General features: G+C 50.2%; 1 protein-coding gene across 4 annotated transcripts; it reads right to left on the bottom strand.

Annotated features, from left to right (window-relative positions):
* Window positions 1-7: 7 nt before the first annotated feature.
* FBXO17 (F-box protein 17) lies at window positions 8-27,947 on the bottom strand. Of its 4 annotated transcripts, XM_045442403.1 has the most exons (7): window positions 27,708-27,947; window positions 15,703-15,899; window positions 5,260-5,622; window positions 4,321-4,432; window positions 2,285-2,380; window positions 1,359-1,494; window positions 24-570 (listed from the first exon to the last, which is right to left on the bottom strand). In XM_045442403.1, exons 3-7 carry the CDS (start codon window positions 5,603-5,605, stop codon window positions 427-429), a joined length of 834 nt encoding a protein of 277 aa, XP_045298359.1. In that variant the 5' UTR covers window positions 5,606-5,622; window positions 15,703-15,899; window positions 27,708-27,947; the 3' UTR covers window positions 24-426. The 4 variants fall into 4 exon arrangements, with proteins under 4 accessions (XP_045298357.1, XP_045298358.1, XP_045298359.1 ...); XM_045442401.1 differs by lacking the exon at window positions 15,703-15,899 and having other exon boundaries at window positions 8-570; window positions 27,708-27,945; XM_045442402.1 differs by lacking the exon at window positions 15,703-15,899 and having other exon boundaries at window positions 11-570; window positions 27,692-27,947.

Raw genomic sequence — 27,947 nt, 5'->3', positions numbered from 1 at the left:
TGTTGGATCTCTGGTTTCTTTTTGTTTCTTTCTTTTTTATTTTATTTATTTTGAGAGAGAGAGCATGAGCGAGGGGAGGGCAGAGAGAGGGAGAGAGAATCCCCAGCAGGCTCTGCACTGTCCGCGCGGAACCCGACACAGGGCTCGATCTCACAAACCACGAGGTCACGTCTTGAGCTGAGATCAAGAGGCAGACACTCAACCTACTGAGCCACCCAGGCGCCCTAGATCCCTGGTTTCTTGCACAGCATGTGTGATACCGTGCTGAAGCAGCAGCAAGTGGGGTTCACTGGAGGTGTGCCAGGAATGGGCCGCATGGGACCCTCACTGTCCACAGGCATCCGGCTCCCGACTGCAAAGCTGTCTTTGACTGATGATGTCTGGCAGACGGCAGTACACTCTGGAAGGCTGGCTCAGGCTGGTCGGCTAGGACAGGCGGACCCTGACCCTCACACTGGAGTGGGTCACGAGGGCGCCGTAGTGCCCTACCCAGGAACGCGTGTCCCTCCCATACTGCTCGAAAGACACGTATCGGATGCCCTTGCCAAAGTTGGTGAAGACATGAGACACCTGTATGGGGAAGGAGAGCGGGAGGTTGAGGAGCTGTGGGGCCCTGTCTTCCTCCACCTCAACAGGCACTCCCCAAGGATCAAGTAGGTACCAGGCCCTGCTCTAGGTGCTGGGGCTACAGCAGCGAAGAACAACCTGGTGAACCTGACAGTCTAGTCGGGGACTCAGACCCTGAAGACAGCTGGGGGTAAGAGGCAGAGGGTAAGGTATGCAGGAGGGTAAAGTGAGTGAGCAAAGGCATCACTAAGGCAACACTAGAGCAGAAACCCGAAGGAGGGGAGAGAGCCATGCGGGGATTAGGACAGAGACAAAGCGTGTTTGGAACAGAGGAACGGTCAGTGCAAAGGCCCTGGGGTAGAAGTGTATCTGGAGCAAATGAGAGAACAGGAGATGGGTCAGCGAGGTAAGGGGCAGATCATGTGGGGCCTTGTGGGCCATGGAAGAACTTTGGCTTCTGGCGCTTCTTATCCTTTGCAAAACTTTTTTACGGAGGTAATATTCACCTAACAAAATGCACCATTTAAACTGCACAATTTAGTGGCTTTTACCTATATTCACAATGTTATGTAACTATCACCACTATCTAATTCTGGAACATTTCCATCAGCCCAGAAAGAAGACTCATATCCGTTAGCTGTCACTTCCAATCCCTCCCTTCCCCTAGCCTTGGCGATCACTAGTCTGTCTGCTTTCTCTCTGTAGGGATTTGCTTATTCTGGACATTTCATATAACTGCACTCCTACAAGATGTGGCCTCTTGTGTCTGGCACAAGGCAGTCTGGACCCACCTGTCGGCAGCCTCTCTCAGTCCACTGAAGGACCGGGTTGGGGGAGGCCGAGAACTTGACCACTTCGTGTTCGTACACGTCCAGGAGGCGGACCCGGAGCCGGTAGATGCAGCCACAGTTCTCGCGGGCACCCCACCTGCCAGGTCGTGGTGAGCCTTGATGTCCCCACCACCCACCCGGTCTCTGGGGCGGGGAGAGGGAGGCTGAGGACTAAGCCTCCCTGCACTTGGGTGAGGGTCGCACACACGCACCCTGCACATGGAGAGATCAAGTCCTGGGAATTTGCGGGGAAGAGCCTGGGTGCCCCTGGGGTGGATTCTAGAGGCTTTGTGGTGTGTGTGTGTGTGTGTGTGTGTGTGTGTGTGTGTGTGTCTGGGAGGAACCACCGCCCCCAAGGGAGGAGAAGCCTGGGTATTTCTGGGGAGGAGCCAGAGCCCCAGGGAAGAAACCAGACTCTGATGGAGGAGTGAGAGCTTGAAGTAAGAGCCCGAGTGCTCTGGAACCAGTGCCTCCATCCCAACTCTGCCCCCCTGAGTCTCAGTTCTCAGGGCACAGTGCTCCAAACCTTCCTGGGGCCTTGGGTGTCCACAAACCCTTAGGGTCCATACTGAGTGTGGACGATGAGGGAGGAGTGGGCGAGATGGGGCACCAGCCAATGGCCCCCATGTCAACAACCCTGGGGCCTGCTGACGGGGGACAGGGAAGAGTGCAGAGTGGGGGCTCTGGGCTCATCAAAACCCTGCCCCTCCCTGCCTCTGCAACTGTGAGAGCATCACTTCCCTCCCCGCCCCCCCCCCCCAGCCTCACTACAGGAGCACAGTAGCAGTGGCCAGCCCGGGGGGTTGATGGGGGCCCAGGTGAACCCCTTCTGCACGACTGCTGCCACCACGGGTGACGCTTGGGGCAGGTTGCCATTCTTTCCTCACCAGTCGGCCACACAGATCTCAATCTGGGCGCTGTCCAGCAGCTCCTGCCACACCCCCTCCATCACCAAGTCCACAAGCTGCCTCTTGAAGCACCATCTGGAAAGAGGAGATGGTGTAGGGATGAGGCAGAAAGTCACAGCCCAGAAATCACCTCCTCCAAGAAGCCTCCCTTGGGGTTTGCTCTACTAGACAAGATATATGATGGGCCGGGCAATCCCATCGGCCTCTCACATCCCCTCCACCATTCTCCACCAGGCTCTAGGCTCCGGATACAGGCTGACCTGTATGTCCCTTAGATTTGTGGGGACTGCGACAGGAGTACAAATGGATGCTCAACATTGAGCAGGCAATCCTGGAGTCTCCTAAAGTGCAGAGGCCCAAGTCTGAGGGTGTACTGCCTGTGTGGACTGGTCTCCCTTACTCTCCCCTTCCTGTTGGGTCCCAGATGGGTCCCACCTCCCAGATGGGAAGCTCCAGCAGGAGGGAAGGGAGAGAGGAGAGTAAAATCAGGTTATTTGGCCTCCTGGCTCCCTCCCAATGGATCACCGTGGGACTGCTATGTCTCTTCATGAAAGGATACAGCTCCACGGGACCCTCTCCTCACAGCCTTCTCTGTCTCAGGTTTAGGAGCTGCGTCCTCCCCTTACCTTTGTCAGGCCCAGGGCTGGTAATGCCCCTTCCCCTCACTGTTACTAGCCTAAGGTTCACGCAGTCTCCCCTGTGGTCTGCCTACCCCTCTGTAAACAGTGCCCCCCTAATTTGAACATGCCGTCATAATAGAAATAGCGTAGTGGAAGAGAACAGAGTGCTCGGGGACAGACCTAGGTATATTTGGCAACTTCGTCAGCGATAGAAGCAGCACGCCGTATTCAAAGGTGGATTAAAGATCTAAATGTGAAAGATAAAACTATGAGGCTACTAGAAGAGACTATGAGAGAATACTGTTGGGTAGGGACTGTTTTGTTTTGTTTTGTTTTGTTTTTTTAACGTTTATTTCTTTTTGAGACAGAGAGAGACAGAGCATGAATAGGGGAGGGGCAGAGAGAGAGGGAGACACAGAATGAGAAGCAGGCTCCAGGCTCTGAGCCATCAGCCCAGAGCCCGACACTGGGCTCGACCTCACGGACCGTGAGATCGTGACCCGAGCCGAAGTCGGACGCTTAACCGACTGAGCCACCAGGCGCCCCGGGACTGGTTTTTTTTTTACACAAAATTTCAAAAACGCATTCTAAAGCAAAAAAGCAATGCATTTGATATGTGAAAATAACAACCAAGAACACCAGGGACACAGTTGATACAGATGGTAGATGGCCAGGACGGACAAGGGGCTAAAATATACGAGGAATTCTCGTATAACAAGAATAAGACATCAACCCTAATAGAAAAGATGAATGGGCAATTTCCAAAAGAGGGATTCCAAAAGGCTAACAAGCACTTGGAGAGATGCTTAATTATTAGGAAATCAAAACATGCAAATTAAAACGTCAATGAGACATCACTTCATGCCCAATATACTGGCAGCTACTAGCGAGCTGGATGATGCCACATGAGAATGGTTGAATATGGGGGGAGGGAACAAGGAAAATGGGTAAGAGGTAGGAGAATAGAGAGAATCAACCAGTCAACTGTTCTGATGTCTTCATAGAACTTATCACCATCAGAAGCTCTGGAGCCAGACCACCTGGGCCCAGATCTCAGCTCCGCCATTTACTAGATGTTGGCTACGTTTTGTGCCTGTTATAAAGTGGAGATAATCATACTATTTGTGTCACAGGGCTGTTGCCAGGATTCAAAGAGTTATATGTAAATGTTTGTCGTTTTGTTGTCATTATTATTTCACTGTTTTATGTGTTTAATGTCTCCCCCACTGCATTTCTGAATTTTCCCGGTATCTCTCTGGCATATAAAACAGGGCCTGGTACTGGCAGGCCCTCAACAAATATTTGACTGAGTAAATCAATGAGGGAAAGAGAGGATGTAGGTAGGGTCCCCTTCCCAACTCAAGGCCCTTGCCCCAGGGATCAGGGGCCACTCACTGGAAAGAAGTCACGAAGCAGGTCTGGGAAGGAGCCCCCGGCACCAGTGTTAGGTTCTTTTCCACGGCCCAGCCATTCCCGCCGTGCTCCACCTCCCAGCCTCTGAAGCCCTCTGTGGGATACAACCACCTTGAAGTCGAGGAATTCACCTGCCGCTCGCCCAGCCGACCGCCCGCCACAGCTCAGCTTGCCCCGCCCATCGACTCCTCCCTCCTGCGCTCCGCCCCGGTTTCTTCCACTCTGGCCCCGCCTCCCAGACGCGGGCATTCCTGTTCCCACCCTACCACCGCGTCATTCAGCCCTGCCCTTCCACTCAACTCGTCCTCAGCCCCACTCGGCCCCGCCTCCAGTTCTGTCTCTCTTCATCTACTTCATTTACCCACTTGGGCTGCTCCCTGACTGCGGGCTCTTGCCATCAAGATCACATCATGTCCCTCTTAACAGCAGTCTCCTGGCTCCCCCTGCCTTGGGCCCGCCCACTCGCTCAGTTCCCCCTCCCCACAGGCTCTCAATGCGGCTTCATATTTCCATGCAAGCTCCGCCCCCGCCAGCCACCCAATTGGCTTTCCCCGAATCCTCCCCGGCTCCTCCCCCCCTTAGCCCCGCCCACTGTGTCTACAGTTCAAGCACGTGTCATTCCTGCCAGGGCCCGACTCTTGGCTCCTCCAGCTTTCTCGCCCATCCAGTTCGTCTCCCTTCACTGCCCACAGCACCTGCCCCCTCCCCCCCGCCCCGGTCCATCTCTTTCCCCCGCCCCCGGCCAGTTTCCCAGTCTCCTCTTCCCTCGGCCACGCCCCCTGGCTTCCTGCCCGGCCCCGCCCTGCCTCATTATCCTGACCACGTCCACTAATCCTCGCCCGGCCCCTCCACCCCACACAACACTCCTGTCTCCCCGGCCCCGCCCCTGGCCCCGCCCCTGGCCCCGCCCCCGGCACGCACGCTCTCCGCAGGAGTTGAAGATGAGGTTGCGGCCGAGGGGTGCGCGCAGGCAGTAACGCGCCAGGGCGCAGAGCGGGAACTCCTCGTCTTCGTTGTTGGGCGGGCAACGCTGGGCCACAGCGTAGAGTGCGCGGCCCTCGGCGCTGCGGTCGCGGGCTAGCTGCAGCAGCCACACGGTGGGCCCGTCCACCACGTCGCGCCAGGCGCGGCACACTGCGCGGCAGCGCGTCACTAATGCGCGCGGCGGCACGTGGCTCAGCACCTGCACGAGCAGCTCCGGGGGCAGCGCGTCCAAGGCTATGGGCTGGTCCGCGGGCAGCCGCCGCCGCGAAGGCCGGGCGCCCATCTCAGGCCGCCGGAATCCTGCGGGTTGAGAGGGGTCAGCAGGTCAGGGCAATTTGGCCTCCCTTCATCTCTCCCAGGACGCAAAGTCCCTGCAGCTTGACCATGACCCCACCAGCTCCGGTGGAGGACCAGGGGACTGCTAGGGCCGTGAAAACCGGGTACCTATTTCCTGACCGTTCATTGGCTCCGGGGCGATCGGTTTCCCACCTTTCCCCCTCGAGCAAAATACCCCTGGTCTGACCATGACCCCCACTACCGCTCACCACGGCTTCCATGTCTGGCCGGTGCACTTGAGTCAGGCTAGTCAGTTTACCTGTATGACCACGAACACACAGAAAAACCCACCGAGGAGGAAACCATCTCCACCCCCATCGCCCAGCCGGCTCCCAACTCCTTGGGCCTTTGGAACTTCTTAACTGTCTTCAGCAAAACCCATTTCCTCGCTCTCTTCGCTGAACATTCTTGTCATCTTGCTCTCACCAAAACCCAGCTCTCCTGTGACCCTTCCAAATGGGTGAATCTTGCTCCTTGGTGCTACTTCCAGACCATTCTCCCATCCTCCCCTCAAACTCCCCAGCTATGATTCCTGTGTCATCAGAATAGGCGGTTCATTAGGCCGCCTTGTGCATCATCTGCTGACCCAGATCACTACTCACTTCATGACTTTAGCTTCAGGCTCACTGCCACTCACGCTGCTCTTCTCAACATCCCTGGTCATTTCCACATCCAGGCATATGATCCTTCCTTGGGCCACCGGCCTCTCTGTTCTCTGACCTGCTCTCTTCTCCCTTCTATGGTCACCCCTAGACCTTGTCTCAATAACCACAGATTCTTCAAGACCTCAATCTCCTTGCCAACCATCACCCTTTCTCTCTCCAGCTCTTTCCTTCCAGTGTCCCAGACCCCCACAATCCTTCCAGCCCACTGTGATTCCCCCATCCTTTGTGTCTACCTCCTTTCCACTGCCCCTCACCCCCCCCCCCCCCAAGTCCTCGTGTCTTCCTTATCCAGTTTAAACTGCTTAGATACTCGTTAAAAACATTCTTTGCATACATCCTGGCCTCCGGCTTCCTCCGACACGTGACCTTGGTTCAATCAGCCCCCTGCCTACCCACTTGAAGGTCGCCAAAGAACACACAACTCCACTGGCTGGTCTCACTTCAAGGTTGTGAACTTGACCCACACGGGCCAGCCCAGCCCGGCAAGCAGAGACCATTTCTCTTATCCACAGGCTCCTCCTCTCTATACATAACTATTTCGCACCTTCTCCCCCAGCGCTAGCCTAGCTTATCACACCCTGCCTTCCACCTCTTCACTTTCCCCTTGCCTTCTTGTTTTGCAGAAAACAATACAAGCAATGAGAAGTGAACTTTCACAGGTACCCATCACCCAATCTACCAGCTACCTGCCCCGTGGCCTCTGTGCTTTCCCCTCTGATTGCCCTGCAAACGTCAGCCCCCGCCCCCAGCCCCCGGCTCAGGCTGCTCCCACCCCTCCCGCTCACTCCAGGCCTCAGTCTCAAGTTCTCCTCACTCTCTGCCACGCCTTGGATTCCCCCTTCGCACTGGACCATTCTCAGCAGTCCACACACAGTCATCCCTCTCGTCTGAAAACAAACCCTCTCTTCACTTCACCTCCCCTTTCAGCTCTGGCCCCATTTCTTTGCTCCTCTCTCTCTCTCTCTCTTTTTTTAAATTTAATTTTTAAATGTTTTTCTTTAAACAATTTTTTTAACGCTTATTTATTTTTGAGAGACAGAGAGAGAGACAGAGCATGAGCAGGCGAGGGGCAGAGAGAGAGAAGGAGACACAGAATCTGAAGCAGGCTCCAGGCTCCGAGCCATCAGCACAGAGCCCGACGTGGGCCTCGAACCCACGGACCGTGAGATCATGACCTGAGCCGAAGTAGGATGCTTAACCGACTGAATCACCCAGGCACCCCTCTTTGCTCCTCTTTATGGTAAAACTTCTCGAAAAAAGCTGTCTCCAGTCTCTGCCTCCATATTTTCTACTTCTGTTCTCTCTTAAATCTTGTCTCATCAGGCTTCGCCCCCCTGACATGCCAAGGTCACCAGTGACCCCCTCGGTGCTAAATCAAAGTCAGAGTTCAGTCCTCACCTTGCTGGACCTGTTGAGCAGCACTTGCCACCGAGGGTTATTCCCTCTTCACTTGGCTCCAAGCCCCACAACCTCTGAACCCCTCCGAGTTTGCCTGGTGGCTCCTGCTGAGTCTCCTTGACTGTCCATCCTCCCTCTGATCTGGCAACGTCAGGGACTGGTATTTGAACCTCCTGTATTCTCCATCACCACTCACCCCCTTGGGGATCTTGCCCATTCGTACACTTCCCACCTGGCTCATCACTGTCTCCCTGCTTCTTTCCCCGGGTGTCTGTTCCTCACTAGTAGCCAGGTCAGAGTGAGCACCTGAGTCAGGTCCTGTCCCTGTCCTGCTCAGAGCCCGCCCCGCCCCCGCCTTGGGCTCCACCTCACTCGGAATAAAGGCAGAGTCCTCACTGTGGCCCACAAGCTCCCACACAGTCTGCCCCCATCACCTCCTTGCCCTCATCTCCCCCTTACCCCCTCTGCCCAGCGACACCAGCCCCCACACCCCAGGCCCTTCGCATGGGCTGTTCCTGCCACCCGGATCCAGAGGATTTCTAGGCTCACCTCCAGACTTCAAGTCTTTGCTCAAATGTCAACTTCTCCATGAGACCATCCTTGGCCGCCTTGTTTACAATTTCAGGGCCTCCTGACCACCACCTACTCCCCCTTCCTTTGTCCTTATTTTATACCTCTCTAAAGCTCTTATCACCTCTTAACACACCACACACACAAGCATATATAACCTACTTTTCTTTCTTTATTGCCTGTCTCCCTAACTGCATTATAATCACCATGAGGAAGAGTTATTGTTTCTTTTGTATATTACACACCACACCGTCCACACCAGTGCCTGACACATAGTAAGTATTCAATGAACAGATGTTCATGGAATGAACAAATGAATCATCACATCAGAAACCCACTCCAGGGGCGCCTGGGTGGCGCAGTCGGTTAAGCGTCCGACTTCAGCCAGGTCACGATCTCGCGGTCCGTGAGTTCGAGCCCCGCGTCAGGCTCTGGGCTGATGGCTCAGAGCCTGGAGCCTGTTTCCGATTCTGTGTCTCCCTCTCTCTCTGCCCCTCCCCCGTTCATGCTCTGTCTCTCTCTGTCCCAAAAATAAATAAACGTTGAAAAAAAAATTAAAAAAAAAAAAAAAAGAAACCCACTCCACAGATGAGGAAACTGAGGCATGGCAAGGTGAAACACCTTTATTTAGCAAGAACTCAGTGATGGGGCTCAAGACCTAGTGGGAAACTCATTGCATTTTCTCCATCGGGGCAGAACTGCCTAGCGATGAACACCTTGTGGCTGGATCCTGGCCAGCCTGGGTTCAAGTTCTGGCTCTGCCGCTAGGTGGTTATGTGACCAAGGTCACATCACTCAACCTCTTAGTGCCGTTTCCTTCTCTGAGAACGAGGATGTTAACAGTACCTACTGCACGGGATTGTTGTAAAGACAAAACGGGTTCATGTTTGTAAAGCACTTAAGAAAAACCGATGGTGACTCAGAAATGAGTGACATTAAATTAATATTGAACGCCAAATTATGTTAGTTGCTATTATTATTACCCATCATAAAAGAATGACGAATAGCCATTTAGCTATGATTTTTTTCATCTGGTGACATTTATTGGGCCTTTATTAAGCGACTGTGCCGCACATTTAAGCTGGGTCATCTCACTGAATCTCATCATCTTGTGTAATGGGCAAACCGATCACAGGAGGTTGCCCCGGGTTAACAGGCTCCAACGATCTAATGCTTGTTATGTTGTTATGTTGTCAAACGTCGGGAGGTGCTCAACTCGTGACAGCTGTTATTATTTTTAAATAAGTTGATTAAGGTTTTGTTAAGAAGCCCGTGTCGGGCTAGTGATCCACCCACATGGGTCCTGATACCCCCCCTTCACCCTGATTCGGTGATTGGTTATAAGACAGGCTTCAAGAGACAGGGTGTGCTTTTCCCCAAGTGGTTCTTAGTTGCATTAATAATTAGCAACAATTTAATACCAAGCTTACCAATTTGCCTGTCATGGACGTGAAACTCATCAGAGTGTGGTTTCCTGGCTTGGCTCTCCTTAAGAATGTGCTGATCAAAAAAAAAAAAAAGAATGTGCTGGACACTGGTGAACAAGGGATCTCTGGAGCTGGGGTGGCCTCCTCACAAGATGAGTGCAGGCAGACTTTGCCAAGGAGCAAGGACCTTCAAGTGATGTACCTTATGAGCCCTGAGTATACAAAATGCTTGTCTGGGGGGGGGGGGCGCCTGGATGGCTCAGTCGGTTAAGCGTCCGACTTTGGCTCAGGTCATGATCTCACAGTTTGTGGGTTCGAGCCCTGTGCCGGACTCTGTGCTGACAGCTCAGAGCCTGGAACCTGCTTTGGATTCTGTGACTCCCTCGCTCTCTGCCCCTCCCCCATGTGTGTGTGTGTGTGTGTGTGTGTGTGCGCGCGCAAGCACTCTCTCTCTCAAAACTAAATAAATAAACATTTAAAAACAAAACAAATTGCTTAAAGGGCCATAAGGAGCCTTATGGCCATAATGTCCACACGGCTGAATGCCAACTACTGGCTGAGCCAGTATGGGACACGTAAGGCACAACAATGCCCTGCTGTCAGAGTGTTTGGGGCTGCGTATGTTGGGGGGGGGGGGGGAGGGGTGTGGTTATGTTACTGGCCGGCACAGCGACCAGGGGATGCTACTGGTAGGCAGTTTCCAAGACCCGTGACGCTCTGCAGACCACGATGGCTATAGTAACATATCCTACGTCATATGCTTTTCTGGGACTCGACTGCCCTCCATTAAGAGTCCACACCCCTCCCCTTGACACGGGCAGACCTCTGTGACTGCTTCAACTTTCAGAGCACCACAGATGTGACATCGCTAAGGGATTTCCAAGGCGGGTCGTAAAAGATGCAGGTCACTGCCTGGCTCTCTTGGGACAGGTGCCTTGGGAGCCCTGACTCCAGTGGGTGTGCGGGCTAAATGGTTAACAAGGAGGAGAAAAAGAGTCTGGGTCCATAGCATTTACTGACGTCTGGGTAAATGCACCTGCCGCCGCTCATCGCAAGCTACCAACATGAAGTCCCCGAACTGTGGGGCTGGAGAGCTGCCCACAGTCTTGCTCTCACAAGCCGGCTCCAGAACACCCCTGCCCGAGTCATTGCTTAAGTCTGGCTGCCCTGAAGTCATCGCACTGGAGAGACCCCGTGAATTCAGGCAGAGAAAAGTCTGGGGAGCCCCAGCTGTTTGAGTCACGTCCCGGGGGCTAGACACAGGGGCGAATAAGCCTTCAGGTGACCCAACCCCAGTCACTGTCAGACGGCACTGCGTGTGAGCCTCTAAGAACAGCTTAGCTGAGCCCAGCCAACCCCCAGAGCCGTGAAATAAAGGTTATTGTTTTAGGTCACTATGTTTTCAGTAGTCTGTTATGCAGCACTAACTAAATGGGACAAGGCTCAGTGACCTGGACTGTGTGGGATGGGTACCTTCCACAAAGAACTGTCCTGCCCCAAAAGCCAAAAGAGCCCCCGCCCGGTAAGAAACAGCGGGCACCCTGAGTGCAGACACAGACCAGTCTGGGTTCCAACCCCGACTACCCACTTCCTTGCCTATGAAACGTATTTATCTCCTTTGAGCCTAGGAAACGTGATTCGGGAATAGCATGTGTTTTTGGTTTCTTTGATTTTTTGTTTTAAGTTTACTGATTTATGTTGGGAGAGACAGAGGCAGGACAAGCAGGGAAGGGGCAGAGAGAGAGGGAGAATGCCAAGCAGGCTGTCAGCCTGCAGACAGCGCAGAGCCCAATGCGGGGCTTGAACTCACAAAATCAAGAGGCGACCCTTAACCGGCTGAGCCACCCAGGCGCCCTTGATTTTCTGTTTTCGAACAATGCTGTTTTTAAGGACTGACTACTAGCGTATTATCATTTTTTAATTCAGAAATCTACTTTATTTATATTTGTTGCCTGCTTATGGGGCTAATTCTTTTTCTCCACCGTTTTCTTTTTGGTGGTAAAACCCATGTAACATAAAGTTTAGCATCATAACCCTTTTTAAGTGTACAATTCAGTGATATTAAATATATTAACGTGTCACCATCCCTGCCATCCATCTCCAAAAGTCTTTTCACCTTGTCAAACAGTAATTCCCCACCACCCCCTTCCCTCTTGCCCCCGCTAACCACTGTCCTTTTCGTCTGTATGATTTCGACCACTCTAAGTAACTCACGTAAGAGGAATAATCATACAGCACCGGTTTGTGATTGGCCTGTTCACTTAGCGTAATGTCCTCAAGGTTCATTCGTGTTGTAGCATAAATCAGAATTCCTTTCCTTTTTTTAAAAAAAAAATTTTTTTCAACGTTTATTTATTTTTGGGACAGAGAGAGACAGAGCATGAACGGGGGAGGGGCAGAGAGAGAGGGAGACACAGAATCGGAAACAGGCTCTAGGCTCTGAGCCGTCAGCACAGAGCCCGATGCGGGGCTCGAACTCACGGACCGCGAGATCGTGACCTGGCTGAAGTTGGACGCTCAACCGACTGCGCCACCCAGGCGCCCCTTCCTTCCCTTTTTTAAAAAATTTGATGAGAGAGTGGGGCAGGGGCAGAGAGAGTCTCCAGCAGGCTTGATCCCCCGACCGTGAGATCATGACCTGAGCCAAAATCAAGAGTTGGATGCTTAACCGACTGAGCCACCCAGGCGTCCCAGAATTCCCTTCCTTTTTAGCTGCTTAATATTCCATTTTGCTGATCATTCATCGGCTGTTGGACATGGGCCGCTTCCACGTTTTAGCTATTCTGACGATAGGTATTTTTGTGGGTGTGATACCTTTATTTCATTTTATTTAACCATCCGGAGTCGTTTGCACCTTGAGATTGTGGTCGATGACACGATGGCTCACTTCATGGTGACCACATGTGCTGAACGGCAACAACAAATTCTCTGCCATTGGGGCGCCTGGCGGGCTCCTTGATCTCGAGGTTGTGAGTTTGAGCCCCACGTTGGGTGTAGAGATTACCTGAAAATAAAATCTTACGAAAAAAAAAATCTCTGCTAAGAGAATTTCAGGCAGCATTAAAAATTCTAACTGGGCAGGGGCACCTGGGTGGCTCAGTCGGTTGAGCATCCGACTCCTGATCTCAGCACAGGTCATGATCTCAGGGCTCGTGAGTTCAAGACCCGCATCGGGCTCTGTGCCGATGGCGCAGAATTCTGTGTCTCCTTCTCTCTGCCCCTCACCTGCTTGTGCGTTCTTTCTCAAAATAAATAAATAAACTTAAAAATACATATATGCTTTTCTCTTTTTTTTTTTTTTTTACATTTTTTATTTTTTGAGACACAGAGAGAGAGCACAAGCGGGGTAAGGGCAGAGAGAGAATGAGACACAGAATCCGAAGCAGACTCCAGGCTCCGAGCTGTCAGCACAGAGCCCGACGCGGGGCTCGAACTCACGAACCGTGAGATCATGACCTGAGCCGAAGTCAGACGCTCAACTGACTGAGCCACTCAGGCGCCCCCAAAATACATATATATTAAAAAGAAATTCTAACCAGGCAGAGATGTACTCATTTAGAAAGGATTTAGAAAGGATTTTGTTTCCGTTTCCTGACCCGAGGTCTGGCTATATGTGTGTGTTAAATATTCATCAGGTTGTACAGCTTGAGTCCTTTCTGTAAAAGGTTTAGGAGAAACCCTAACAATAAGCAGAGATGGTAGTCCATGGAAAGGGACAAAAAGATGTCAGAGAAGCTCTCCCCGGACTTGCCAAACAAAATATGGGACTATTTAAAGCGAAGGCGTCCCTGGAAACTAGTAAGCTCGCTTATCTCTCTCCTCAGCAGTTCCTCAAATTGTGTGGGGCCAGTGGCCTTTTTATAGTGACTGGAAAATATTGCCCCAAAATACCTCCATGACTCAGTGATGACACCATTGACATGGTTTGTTTGCTGGAGTCCACTCACAATAACCATTATTTTATGATTTTTTTTTTTCTGGCTCTGGGAGTTGCCTGGGTGCAGGCCGGCAGTCCTCGGGGGCTGGAGTGCAGTTGTCATCCGGCAGGGGTGCGGCTGGGTCATCTGAGGGCTTACTCAGTCCCCTGCCTGGCGCCTGGGATGGGGAGCCTCGAACAGCTGGGGCTTGGCAGGCTCTTGTCTGTCTCCATACGGTCTCTCCAGCTAGAGCCTACTTTTGCCAAAGGCCAAATAATACAATTTCATTTTCTTTCTTTCTTTTCCCTAAATGTTTATTTTTGAGAGAGAGAGGGAGAGAGAAAGAGAAAGCACGTGCACTGGGGGGGGGGGGTGCAGAGAGAGGGAGGTGGACAGAGGATCCGAACGGGACTCTGTGCTGATAACACAGAGCCCGATGTGGGGCTCGAACTCAAGAACTGTGAGATCATGACCTGAGCCAAAGTTGGACGCTTAACTGACTAAGCCACCGGGGAGCTCCTAGAATTTCATTTTCAAGGCTCATGATTCATTAAGTGGTCTTCATTTTATAGGATGTTCGTCCTTCATTAATTTTATTACTGAATTTGTATTGATTTTACCTTTATTAATTTTAGCATCATTTTTAAAGATTATTTAATTTTTTCAATTTTTATTTATTTTGAGAGAGATGGAGAGCAAGTAGGGGAGGAGCAGAAAGAGAGGGAGACAGAATCCCAAGCAGGTTCCACACCACCAGCTTGGAGCCTGACCTGGGGCTCGAACCCACAAACTGCGAGATCATGACCCGAGCTGAAGCCAAGAGTCAGGCGCTCAACCGATGAGCCACCCAGGCTAAAATTTTAGCATTTTAGCATTATTGTGAGAGGGAGAGAGAGGGCACAAGTGACTGAGGGGCAGAGAGAGAGAGAAGAGAGAGAGAGAGAGAAGACAGAGATAGAGAGAGAGAGAAGCGGGGCTCACCCCAAGCGGGGCTCGAGCCCACGAACCATGAGATCATGACCTCATGATCAGATGCTTAACATTCTTTCCTAGAATCCCATACAAATGGAATCATGTAACATACCCGTTCAGCGCGGGTGCTGTGGGGAGTTGGCAGAGCTCAGAGAGGGCAGGGAGCTTCACATGTGCCCACTCCCCTCCCCTGTGTACCCTCTCCCCAAGGCGAATCCACAGAGGCATATACTGCCTCATAGTTCCCCTTGGCCAAACTCGAGTTTGGCCATTTAAACTTTTCTGTGCCGGCTGACAGGTTGAATTTCCCCAGTAGAGGGCGCCAGAGGAACACGACATGAAGAAGGCTTTTTTTTTTTTTTTTTTTTTTTTTTTTTTTTTTTTCCAGCTTCGTCGCCCCAGGGCAGCTTCTCAGGCACCTGCAGCATGCAAGCTTCTCCAGTGCCTGCCAGCACCCCGCGGCCAGCGCCGTCCCCTGGCGCCCCCACCTCAGGCGGTTTCCTATTGCCTCGAGCGCCCCACTTCCTTGCGAACTGCATTCCCCAGCATCCCCCTGGACAGACTTCTGGCAAGTTCCAGAGGGGGGGCCTTTCCATCAAGTTCAAGGTGCAGCACGACCGGGGCGGGGGCGGCCCGGCCCCTATGCCCTTTGTGAGCCTCCTCCAGGAGTTCTCGAATGAGATCAGGGTCTGCGTCTGTCATCTTTCTCAAGCTCTCAGTCTTTTTTTTTTTTTTTAATGTTTATTTTTGAGAGAGAGCGTGCAAGTGGGGGAGGACTGAGAGAGAAGATCTGAGGCCGGCTCCGTGCTGACAGCAGAGAGCCTGATGCGAGGCTCCAACTTGTGGACCGCCAGACCATGACCTGAGCAGAAGCCAGAGGCTTAACCGACTGCGCCACCCAGGCGCCCTCAAGCTTTCAGTGTTGGATCACAGAGGTGGTACTGCTCCTGATCTCTGCTATTTCTATATTCTTTAGCATTCTCTTCATTTCTTAGTAGCTATTTTCCCTGCTGTAATTAATAATTCTATTAAACGTTCTCCCTTCAATTTACTGCCCGGTTTCTGTCTCCCGATTGGACTCTGGCTGATACATACAGTATGTTCCCCTATGTCTTCTTTCCTTCAGGATAACGTCTCTGTGATCCGCCCGCGTTGTTGCATGCGTCAGTCGGTACTTGGATCCTTTTTATCGCTGAGGAGTATTCCATCGAGCAGATAAACCACAATCTGTTTATCCACTCACCATGATGGGACATCAGGCTCTTTCCCGTTTGGGGCTGTTATGAATAAAGCTGCAATGAACATTCAGGTACGAGTGTTTGTATGGACATACATGTTCATTTTTCATGAGTAAATACCCAGGACGGACATTCTCGGATCATACAGTAGGTGTATATTTCACTTGACAAGAAAACACCCAATAGGTTTTCTCGGCAACAATGGGCCGTTCTCAGTCCCTTCAACGATGTGTTCTCAGTCTAGTTGCAGTTGCCAGGACCAGGTGTTGTCAATTGTCTTTTTAATTTTTGACAGAATGGCTTGTTTTTCGTGCCCTCGGGGGAGTTTCCTCTACCTGACATCTTCCCTTATTAATTTTAAGTCTTTGCTCTTGAACCATAGCGCTGATGCTGTTTCTCAATAAGCCGAGATCAGAATTCTTTGCTCTTAAGAATTACATGCAGGTTCAAAGATTTGATGTGGCTTCCCTTTCTTTTTTTTTTTTTTTTTTTTTAATTTTTTTTTAACGTTTTTATTTATTTTTGAGACAGAGAGAGACAGAGCATGAACAGGGGAGTGTCAGAGAGAGGGAGACACAGAATCCAAAACAGGCTCCAGGCTCTGAGCTGTCAGCACAGAGCCCGACGCGGGGCTCGAACTCACGGACCGCGAGATCATGACCCGAGCCGAAGTCGGCCGCTCAACCGACTGAGCCACCCAGGTGCCCCGTGGCTTCCCTTTCAAGAAGTCAGACAAGCTGCTGATTATCAGGGCCTATGCTAGCTTTTATCAGTCTTTGAGTTGATTTCAAAAAAGATTTTTTTAGTGTTTATTTTTGAGAGAGAGAGAGCAAGTGGGGGAGGGACAGAGAGAGAAGGAGACACAGAATCTGAAGCAGGCTCCAGGCTCCAAGCTGTCAGCACAGAGCCGGAAGTGGGGCTCAAACCCACAAACTGTGAGATCATGACCTGAACCAAAGTCAGATGCTTAACCAACTGAGCCCGTCCAGAAAGGATGCCTTTTTATTTAAAAAAACATTTTTTTTAATGCTTATTTATTTTTGAGAGAAATAGAGTATGAGCAGGGGAGGGGCAGAGAGAGAAGGAGACACAGAATCCGAAGCAGGCTCCAGGCTCCGAGCTGTCAGCACAGAGCCACACATGGGGCTCAAAGCCACAAACCGTGAGATCATGACCTGAGCCGGTTGGACACCCAACTGATTGAGCCACCCAGGCACCCCGAAGGAATGCCTTTTATTTTTATTTATTTATTTAAAAAAATTTTTTATGTCTATTTATTTTTGAGAGAGAGAGACAGACAGACAGAGTGTGAGCAGGGGAGGAGCAGAGAGAGGAAGACACAGAATCCGAAGCAGGCTCCAGGCTCCGAGCTGTGAGCACAGAGCCTGACGTGGGGCTTGAACTCACAAACCTCAAGACCATGACCTGAGCCAAAGTCAGATGCTCAACTGACCAAGCCACCCAGGCACCCCTGGAAGGGATGCCTTTTAAAAAAAAAAAAAAAAGAAAAGAAAAGAAAAAGAAAATCTTGGCTCAGTCGGTTAAGCAGCTGACTTTGGCTCAGGTCATGATCTCGAGGTTCATGGATTCAAGTCCCCCATGGGGTTCTGCACTGATATTGCAGAGTCTGCTTGGGATTCTCTCTCTCTTCCTCTCTCTCTGCCCCTCCCCAACATGTGCTCTCTCTCTCTCTCAAAATAAATAAATAAACTTTATTTTTTTTATTTATTTATTTTTTTCAACGTTTATTTATTTTTTGGGACAGAGAGAGACAGAGCATGAACGGGGGAGGGGCAGAGAGAGAGGGAGACACAGAATCGGAAACAGGCTCCAGGCTCTAAGCCATCAGCCCAGAGCCTGACGCGGGGCTCGAACTCACGGACCGCGAGATCGTGACCTGGCTGAAGTCGGACGCTTAACCGACTGCGCCACCCAGGCACCCCTAAATAAATAAACTTTAAAAATACTAAAAAAAATAATAATAAATAAAGCTTTAAAAAAAAGCCATCCCTTCTGGGTGAATCCAACCCTGGGGTAGCCTGGCCTGGCAATGAGAGCAAGGGCTGGGTTTGGGCCCCTACTCACACTGCTGCCCCTGGCTGGCCTCTTAACAGTAACAGTCCTATGTGCCTGATACTGTGCTAGATGCCCTGGAAACGGTATCCCAGGAAAACCAAGTTCAAATGCCTCCAACAGACAGGCAGTATCCTTTTCTTTTTTTTAAAGTTTATTTATTTTGAGGTACAGGGAGTGAGGGAGGGGCAGAGAGAAAGGGAGAGGGAGAGAGAGAGAATCCCAAACAGGTTCTGCCCCATGAGCACCAAGCCAAAGTGGGGCTCGAACTCACAAACTGGGAGATCTCTTCCTGAGCTGAAACCAAGAATAGGACGCTTAACTCCCAGACGGGCAGTATCCTTTTAAAAAAATTTTTCTTTAATGTTTACTTATTTTTGAGAGAGAGAGAGAGAGAGAGCGCGCGCATGAGCAGGGGAGGAGCCGAGAGAGAGGGAGACGCAGAATCTGAAACAGGCTCCAGGCTCCGAGCTGTGAGCACACAGCCCGACGCGGGGCTCGAACTCACAGACCGTGAGATCATGACCTGAGCCGAAGCCGGACACTCAACCGACGGAGCCACCCAGGCGCCCCTGAGATGGGCAGTATCTTAAACGAGGCCGCTGGGTAGGAGGAAACAGGGAGTGGTGGTGATTGGCAAACCAGAAGGTACAGCCAGCCTGAAGTCTGTGCCAATCTGTCCTCTGGCTCCTTTACCGCCAAGTAGCAAGGTTGGCCTGCTTTGGCCACATCTTCCAGTTTGTTCAAAAGAAACTGGAAACCCCAGTTTCCATGTGAAGTCACCCAATTTTTAAAGGTTAGCAATGCATTAGAAAAAAATTAAGGCACCGTATGGGCCAGATAACAGACAGATCTGCAGACCCAGGAACTGAATGGGTGTGGCCATTTGTGACTTCTGTATTATCCCAGTTGATCACACCAGGAGGAAACTGAGGCCGGGAGAGGCAAAATGACTCCCAAAAGGTCACACAGCAGTCAGACCGCGGACCAGGGATTGGAATCTGGGCAGCCTGCTCTCCCTCTCAAAGGGCGTCCTCTCTATGGACGGCAAAGAAATGCAAAGGCAAAGTAAACAGGAGGAAGCCCATCCACAAAAAAGGAATGCCACTATTTTCCAGAAAGACAGAAAGCAGACCCAAGTGTAGGGGCCAGGGTCAAACTCAAAGTGGGCACAATGGAGCCTCAAGGAGGCTAACCCTAACCTCAAGAGGCTTTGGACCCAGAGCCAGGGGTCGAGGGGGGCCAGGCTGGGGTAGGTGTGCAGGTGGAGAGTGAGAGAGCAGAGTCAGGACAGAGGTCGGCCCGTCTTCGCAACGACCGCGCCTATGGGCTCCCCACTCCCTCTCCTGCTCCCCACATGCTTTGCCACACAGGTCTCCGGCTGCCCGACATTCATCCACGGGAAAAACAAAACCATACCGGAGGACTGTTCTCTAAAGAAACTGCATGAAGGCGGCTCTTCCCGCCCACGGATCTTGTCCCCGGGCTTTCATAAAATCACCTTTTTGCACCAAAGATGTCTTCAAGAATTCTTTCTTGGCCGGAGCCCACGACCACCACCCATACCCCCCAAACCCCATCAATCACAACCTGAGCTAAAACCAAGAGTCGGACGCTTAACTGACTGAGCCACCCAGGCGCTCCTAGTTTTCACCATTCTAAATGTCAGCAAGGTGGTTCTTCTGTTCTAAGCCAGCTCGGTTGGATGGAATGGTCTGGAAAGGCCTTATTCAAATATGTGACGATTGGCAGACTGGATGTGCCGGAGAGACCTCAGTGGCGACTGCTCATTTCTACTTTATTATTATTTATTTTTATTTTTTTTTCAACGTTTATTTATTTTTGGGACAGAGAGAGAGACAGAGCATGAACGGGGGAGGGGCAGAGAGAGAGGGAGACACAGAATCGGAAACAGGCTCCAGGCTCTGAGCCATCAGCCCAGAGCCCGACGCGGGGCTCGAACTCACGGACCGCGAGATCGTGACCTGGCTGAAGTCGGACGCCTAACCGACTGCGCCACCCAGGCGCCCCCATTTCTACTTTAAAAGATCTCTCCGGGCGCCTGAGTGGCTCAGTCGGTTGAGTGGTTAAGCCTCCGACTTCGGCTCAGGTCATGATCTCACAGCTCGTGAGTTCGAGCCCCGCATCGGGTGCTGTGCTGACAGCTTGGAGCCTGGAGCCTGTTTCAGGTTCTGTCTCCCTCTCTTTCTCTCTGCGTGTCCCTCCCCTGCTCACGCTCTGTCTCTCCCTCTCCCTCAAAAATAAATAAACGTTAAAAAAAGAAATAAAGAAACTGCATGAAGCCTCTGGGAGTGAGCTCCCAGCAAAGACTGGCTTCTCCCTCCTAACACCAAGTGCTGTCCCCAAACACAGTTCTCAGTCATCCCTTCAACTAGACTAAGAAGCCAGTGGGAAAGCAGGACTATATTTATAACAGCCCCAAATTTCAAAACAGTGACTTATTTTTTAAGATTTTATTTTTAAGTAATCTCTACACCCAACGTGGGGCTCGAATTCATGACCCCGAGATCAAGAGGCATGTACTCTACCGACTGAGCCGGCCCCATCATACCAGTTACTTTGATTAAAAAACAATTTTTTTAATGTTTATTTATTTTTGAGAGGCAGACAGAGCGCAAGTGGGGGAGGGGCAGAGAGACAGGGAGACAGAATCCCAAGCAGACTCCATGCCGTCAGCACAGACCCCAATGCGGGACTCGAACCCGCGAACCGTGAGATCATGACCTGAGCCGAAACCAGGAGTCAGACGCTTAACCAACTGAGCCACCCAGGCGCCCCAGAAATTCTCAATCCTTTCTAAACAAGGGGCCCATACACGCATTTTGCATTGGGCCCTGCAAATTGGTACATTTGCCTTGGGTACGTTTAGATTAGAGAAGATACTCAAAACACAGTAAGAACAGGATATTATAAAAGGAAGAATGTTTTCTAGAAGAAAAAAAATTCTCCAAAAGTAGATTGGATGAGTTAGAACCCAGAAAATACCTCTCTCAAAAGGGAAAAATTAAAGGGGCACCCGGCTGGCTCAGTCAGTGGAGCGTGTGACTTGATCTCATGGTTTTGAGTTTGAGCTCCACGTTCTTTGGCAGAGATCGCTTAGAAAAACTTAAAAATATAAAATCCTAGAGACTCCTGGATGGCTCAGTCTGTTGAGCATCCGACTCTTGGTTTTGGCTCAGGTTATGATCTCGTGGTTTCATGGGTCCGAGCCCTGCATTGGGCCCTGCACGGGCAATGCAGAGTCGGCTTGGGATTTTCTGTCTCCCTCTCTGTCTGCCCCTCCCTTGTTTGCACTACCTCTGTCTCTCTCAGAATAAGTAAATACACTTAAAAAAAAAAATCTCAGAAAAAAAAGGGAAAAATTAAAGCTCTGACAAACTGCAGGAAAAACAAAAAACTGCTTAAGAAAATCATGGTCCAAATACATACACTAACTGTATCCATGTTATGTCAATTTGACAATATGCAAGAAAAAAGAATCAATTTGACCTGGAGGCTAGAGACATTCTCACTAAAATAGGGACATTCTTCTTAAAAAAAAAAAAAAAATATATATATATATATATATATGTACACACATGTATGTATATGTATATATATATATCTGAGCATATATATATATAAACATATATATATATATATATATATATATATATATATACACCTCACATATAACATTGTATAAATTTAAGGTGTATGTGTTGATTTGATACATTTATGTATTGCAAGATGATGACCACTTTAGCATTAGCTAGCACCTCCAATCATGTCACTTAATTATCGTTTCTTTTTTGTGGTGAGAACATTTCAGATCTGGTCTCTTAGCATAAAGACTGTCTTCTCAACAAACGGTGATGGGAAATCTGCATGCAAAAAGATGAGTTTAGGCCTTTACCTCATACCACACACAAATATCAACTCAAAATAAACCATACGCCTGAATGTAAGAGTTACAACCATAAAAATTTTCAGAAGAAAATAGGAGAAAACTCTGATGATCTTGGGTCAAGCAAAGACTTCGTAGATACGACACCAAACGTGTGATTTGAGAAGGAAAAAATGGATGAATTGAACATCTTCAAAATTTAAAACTTTTGCACTTAAAAGACACCAGTGAGAAAATGAAAAGACAAGCTATAGATTGGCGGAATTATGTCTGCAAATCATGTATCTGATAAAGGACTCGTATCCAGAATATATAAAGAACACTTAAAATTCAACAGTATGACAAACAAACCACTTTAAAAATAGACACAAAATTTGAGGAGACATTTCACCAAAGACGATATGTGTATGACTAACGAGCACATGAAAAGATGCTCAACATCATTAGTCATTAAGGAAATCCAAATTAAAATCACGATGAGACACCATGTCAGGCCCACCGGAATGGCTACTGTTCAAAAGATTGGCCAGTACCCGGAGAAACTGGAACCCCCGCATGTTGCTGATGGGAACGTGAAATGGGACAGCCACTTGGGAAAACAGGCAGTTTCTTTGAAAGGTGAACATTAACAAAAACAGCTCAGCAGAAACTTTCCACGAAACACAGCAATTCTATCACGAGACTACCTGCCCGCGAGACATAAAAACACGTGTCCACGCACAGGCTTGATTGCAAACGTTCACAGCAACATTATCTATTTGGAAACGATCCGAATGTCCGTCCGCTGGTGAAGGGATAAACAAAACGTGGTCTATCCGCACAACGGCACACTGATCGGCAGCACGAAGAACCAAGAATGGGTACACACTACGATATGAATGAACCCCCAAACAGCATGCTAAGTGAAAAAAAGCCAGACAGACACACACACACACACACACACACACAAACCCCACATACTGTATGATATATTTACATGAAATGTCCCCAAAGGACATATCTAAAGTTACAGAAAGATTAGTCGTTGCCTGGGGCTGGGCTGGGGAATGGGGAAGTGACCACAAATAGGCACAGGGGATATTTTGGAGGTGACAGAAATGCTCTAAAACTGGTGATAGCTGCACGACTCTGTAAATTCACTAAAAAATCACTGAATTGCACACTTTAGAGGGCTGACTTTTATGGTATGTAAATTACACCTCACTGAAGCTGTCAGGAAAACCCTGGAAACTCTACAGTGAAAGCATCTAAGACTTAAATATGGTAACAGAACAGACTGTAGATGTTATCAACCTTGACACTGTGAAAATAAATGTACAAGTAACAGAAGATGGGAAACTAAGGCGGGAGGAGGGGAAACCAAGATGCTTGGCTCACCTGCTTCACGTTACGGGACTCAAAAGTTGCCAGAATAAGAAAAAGAAGTGAGGCATAACATTTGAAGTTACAAAGGTCAATGGCGAATAATCTTTAAAAAGTACAATTATTTTTTTATGAGTTTTTTTTCAATATTTATTTATTTGTGTTGAGAGAGAGCACGCAAGGGAGAGCAGGGGAGGGGCAGAGAGAGAGGAAGAGAGAATCCCAAGCAGGCTCCGCCTGCCACAGGGCTCAACCCCACCTGAGCCAAAACCAACTGAACCGCCCAGGTGCCCCTAAAGCAGACTCCACACTGTCAGCGCAGAGCCCGATGGTGGAGTTCAAACTCACAAACCGCGAGATCATGACCCGAGCCGAAATCAAGAGTGGGACCCTCAACCGGCTGAGCCACCTGGGCGCCCTAGATGGGCATTTTTTACTGAAGTGGAAAATGTGTGCCTGCCCCAGGACCCAGCCATTTGACCCCAGAGCCGGGAAACACACACTAGAATGTTCATGACACAACTGTCTCTAACAGCTCCAGTCTGGAAATGACCCATCCATCCACTGGAGGATGTAGGAGTAAATTAAGGTGGTCACAGAACGGCGGCAAGGCACCTAGAACGTTGAGTCCTGGGACACCCGGGCAGCTTGAATTGCGCGGGGCAGCCCTGGTCTACGACACATATGGTCCCCAGGGTAATTCGGGTAATTCCAGACCTCCACTACTTCTAAAGTTTCCTGCTTGGATGATAAGCTATATACTCCCACCCATGGTGCTACTCTTAGAAAGTTCGAAAACAGGCTAAACTAATAAAGTGTAGTTAATATCCACACGTGGGTACTAAAACCATATAAAGAAGAACAAAATAGGGGCGCCTGGGTGGCTCCGTCGGTTGAGCGTCCGGCTTCGGCTCAGGTCATGATCGCACGGTTCGCGAGTTCAAGCCCCGCGTCGGGCTGTGTGCTGACAGCTCAGAGCCTGGAACCTGCTTCGGATTCTGTGTCTCTCTCTCTCAAAAATAAAAAAAATAAACATAAAAAAACCCCAAAAATAAAAAGAGCAAAATAGGAACGTGAGTATCGTAAAAGTCAGGGCGCTGGTTTCCCCTGTGGGGAGGGAAAGGGCTATTAACCAGGTGCCCACAGGGAAGCTTCTGGGGGCTGACGATGTTCTTGCTGCTGACCTGGGCCCTGGTTCCATATTTTACAATTATTTGTTAAACTGTTCATCTGTTTTATATACTTCTCTGTATGGATGTTATAATTCACCATTTAAAAAATATTAATGCTATCAATAAACACCACTGATGTTATTGAACCCAGATAGGAAACAGTCTCACTGCATCTTTGCGCAAATTATAATTCACATTTGCCAAGTGCTTTCTTTGGGTAAGGCACTCTGGAAAATTCTTTCTGTGCATCATCTCATTCCCAGGAGGCAGCAGTGATATTTCTGGGCGAGGAGGCATCACCAGGCTAGTAAGGGACATTGCTTTCGGAAGTTGCTGGTGACAGCCCGCAGAGAAAGTGGCATTGCGGGGAAGGTGAGTGTCACGGGTTCTATATGGTCAGTCGCTCCTGGGCCAGCCCCACCCCAAACTCTTGTTCATGACCTTGGGGGAACGGGCTTCCCTCTCTGAGTGGATTTTCCTCTCCGTAAAATGAGAAATGTGCAGGTCCCCATCTCCCCTCCCCAGTCCCCAAATCCAAAAGCCTGGAAAACCGGAAGTCTTTCCCAGACCCATTTGGTGGCAGGGCTGAGTCACACTGGTGTGAGATTTGACTATCCCGGTGAGTATGTCACGCATTGGTCACGATCTCACGGGTGGTGAGTTCCAGCCCCGCATCGGGCTCTGCTCTAATAGAGCTGAGCCTGCTTCGTATCCTCTGTCCCCAGCTCTCTCTCTCTGCCCCTCCCCCGCTCACACTCTCTCAAAAATAAACATTTAAAAAAAGAAACAAGAAAATAAATAAAGAAAAGGCCTTCATAAACTACCAGCTACGGTTAACCGCACAGTAACTGCTCTCGGCACGTGGCAAGGGCTTTATCAAATCTCACAGAAGCCTCACGAACAGCTCCAAGAGGGAGGTGCCATTTTTCAGCCGGGAAAACTGAGCCTTGGAGAAGGGGAGCCACGGACCCAAGGTCACCTGACACAAAAGCCCGCAGAGCCGGGCTTTGCACCTGCGTGTGGGGGACTCCAGGGCTGGTGCCACCATCTCCTTGTCTTACTTTATTTTCTCCGGATTTTATCCTAAAAGTTTCAGCCTTTTATTTTGCCGTATTCCCTTTCTCTCTTTCGATGAATTCTTAAATACTTCAACATGCATCTTCTAGGAAAGAATAAGGTCACACCATTGGGCTACATTTACCACTTAACACCGTTTCTTTAAAAAAAAAATTTTTTTTTCAACGTTTATTTATTTTTGGGACAGAGAGAGACAGAGCATGAACGGGGAAGGGGCAGAGAGAGGGAGACACAGAATCAGAAACAGGCTCCAGGCTCTGAGCCATCAGCCCAGAGCCTGACGCGGGGCTCGAACTCACGGACCACGAGATCGTGACCTGGCTGAAGTCGGACGCTTAACCGACGGCGCCACCCAGGCGCCCCAAGAAGGGCTTTTGTAGAGGTTTCTGACACCACTGGGGACTCACGCACTGCTGGGGATCATCATGGCTCCCTGATTCCTTTTCTTCTAAAACGCTGCCCCCCCCCCCCCCCAAGGGCACCTGGGTGGCTCAGTCCGTTAAATCCCTGACTCTTGGTCTCAGCTCAGGTCACGGATCTCATGGTTTGTGGGTTTGAGCCCCACATCGGGCTCCATGCTAATGGTGCGGAGCCTGCTTGGGATTCTATCCCTCTCTCTCTGCCCCTCCCCTGCTCTCTCTCTCTCTCAAAATAAATTAATAAACTTAAAAAATATTTTAAAAAGTAAAAGATAAAATACTGCCCCCCCCAAATAAAATAAAAAAGATCAAACACTGCTTCCCCCTTTCCGTGCTCTTAAAGATATTGCTTTTATATATATAGGAAATAAAAAAGGCAGACTCATTTCTATTTGATTTGTGAATCACATCTATAACTTGATTGGATGAAAAAATTCGTATTTAAATAAATACAAAAACTTTATTAAAAAATATTGGGGCGCTTGGGTGGCTCAGTGGGTTGGGCACTGGACTCTTGGTATTGGCTCAGGTCATGATTTCACTGATGGTGAAATCGAGCCCTGCGTGGGGCTCTGCGCTCACAGTGCAGAGCCTGTTTGGGGTTCTCTCTCCCTCTCTCTGCCCCTCCCCCACTTGCGCGCGTGCGTGTGTGTGTGTGTGTGTGTGCGCGCGCGCGCGCGCACGCGCGCGCTCTCTCTCAAATAAATAAATAAACTTACAAAATATTATTAAAGAAGGAGCGCCTGGGTGGTTGAACCCTGGCCTCTTGATTTCGGCTCAGGTCAGGATCCCAGGGCCCTATGTAAGCCCGGAGCCTGCTTAAGATTCTGTCTCTCTCCCTCTGACCCTCTCTCCCCTGCTCGCGCTCTCTCTAAAATTAAAAGAAAAAAAAATTATTAAAATAGATTCATCAGCCAGGCCTCACAAAATGAGGAGTGAAACAGATCCTATAAATATTTCATAGAACAAGAAAGACGTTTAAAACTTTTTTGACGTTATGAAAGCAGCCAATAGGGAAACTGCGAGCAATGTGCGATTAATTACAAATAATTTTAACTGGCCGTGGGGCCGGGGTCTGTTGCTTAAGGGGCTGTTTTTGCTGCAAAGCTTCGTCTGCCTCATTTGTCTTTTGTTCTTGGGTGGTACTGGGGCACTTTAAAAAAGTATTTATTTTAAAAGTAGGTGCCTAATATTGCAGCCTTTCAAAATTGCTAGTTAACAGATGCTCTCTAAACTTGAAGGATCCAGACTGAAAGAACAAGATATGGAGCGTTAAGAAATATTACTGAACGCTGCAAAAGTTAACTCAGAAGAACAAAATTTAAATCGGGAGGAGCGGCCGCAGCTAAAAACAAACTGTGCCCAAGTTGCTAAATCGAGAAACGGGGCTCTGAGCCTTCTGATTCACCGATTTGGCGAAGGGGCTGCCAGCCAGAAGAAACAGAAGAAACCAGAGCTGGTAAAAGGGGTCTGGCCTCTCGCCGGCTGCGGAGTACACGTGTTGGTCGGGTACGTTTTGGGGGGAGGGGGAGCTTCTTCCACCGTGGCCTCTGCCCAGGAGCAGCCGGGTGGAAGGCGTGGGCGTCAGAGGACCCGTTTTAAGCCCTTTCCGCACGACCTGGGGCTTTCAAACGTGCGTCCGTGCGACTCTGGACTTAAAGGGGCGGAAGTTGGCTGGGACAGCCTAGGACCCGGGCAGGGCAGGAGAAGGGGCGCTGGGGAACAAGGACTCCGGGGGGACCCGCCCCTCCCGCGAGGGCCTGGGGGCGTTAGTCCTTCCCCAGGCGCCCCGGGGGCGAGTGGGGACGGGACACCCGTCCCGACCTGCGTCCCTACCTGTCCCGACGCTCACCTGGCGGCCCGCTCGGAGGCGGCGGCGGGCTAAGATCCCTTTCCCCACCCTGCTCTGGGAGGCAGTCAGGGGGGCTCCCTGGGATCGGCCCCGCCCAGGGAGCCCCGGGACCCGCAGTCTGGGCAGTCGGTCCTCTGCGGGGGTCGGCGGCTCCGGGATCCGCGGGCGGGCGGCTGCGGCGGGCGGGAGCGAGGCAGGGGCGGGATCCGGGAGGCTGCAGGCGCCGGGGGAGGGCCCAGC

This window comes from Leopardus geoffroyi, chromosome E2 (assembly GCF_018350155.1).
Source record: "Leopardus geoffroyi isolate Oge1 chromosome E2, O.geoffroyi_Oge1_pat1.0, whole genome shotgun sequence".
NCBI classification, from domain to species: Eukaryota; Metazoa; Chordata; class Mammalia; order Carnivora; family Felidae; genus Leopardus; species Leopardus geoffroyi.
This window is presented reverse-complemented; position numbering and strand designations above follow the sequence as displayed.

Excerpts from the sequence above, each read along its gene's own strand:
- FBXO17 (XM_045442402.1), bottom strand. The coding sequence starts at position 5,605 with ATGGGCGCCCGGCCTTCGCGGCGGCGGCTGCCCGCGGACCAGCCCATA. Across the intron at positions 2,381-4,320 it reads TGCTTCGTGACTTCTTTCCA|ATGGTGCTTCAAGAGGCAGC; the intron begins GTGAGTGGCCCC and ends TCCTCTTTCCAG. Across the intron at positions 1,495-2,284 it reads GAGATCTGTGTGGCCGACTG|GTGGGGTGCCCGCGAGAACT; the intron begins GTGAGGAAAGAA and ends ACGACCTGGCAG.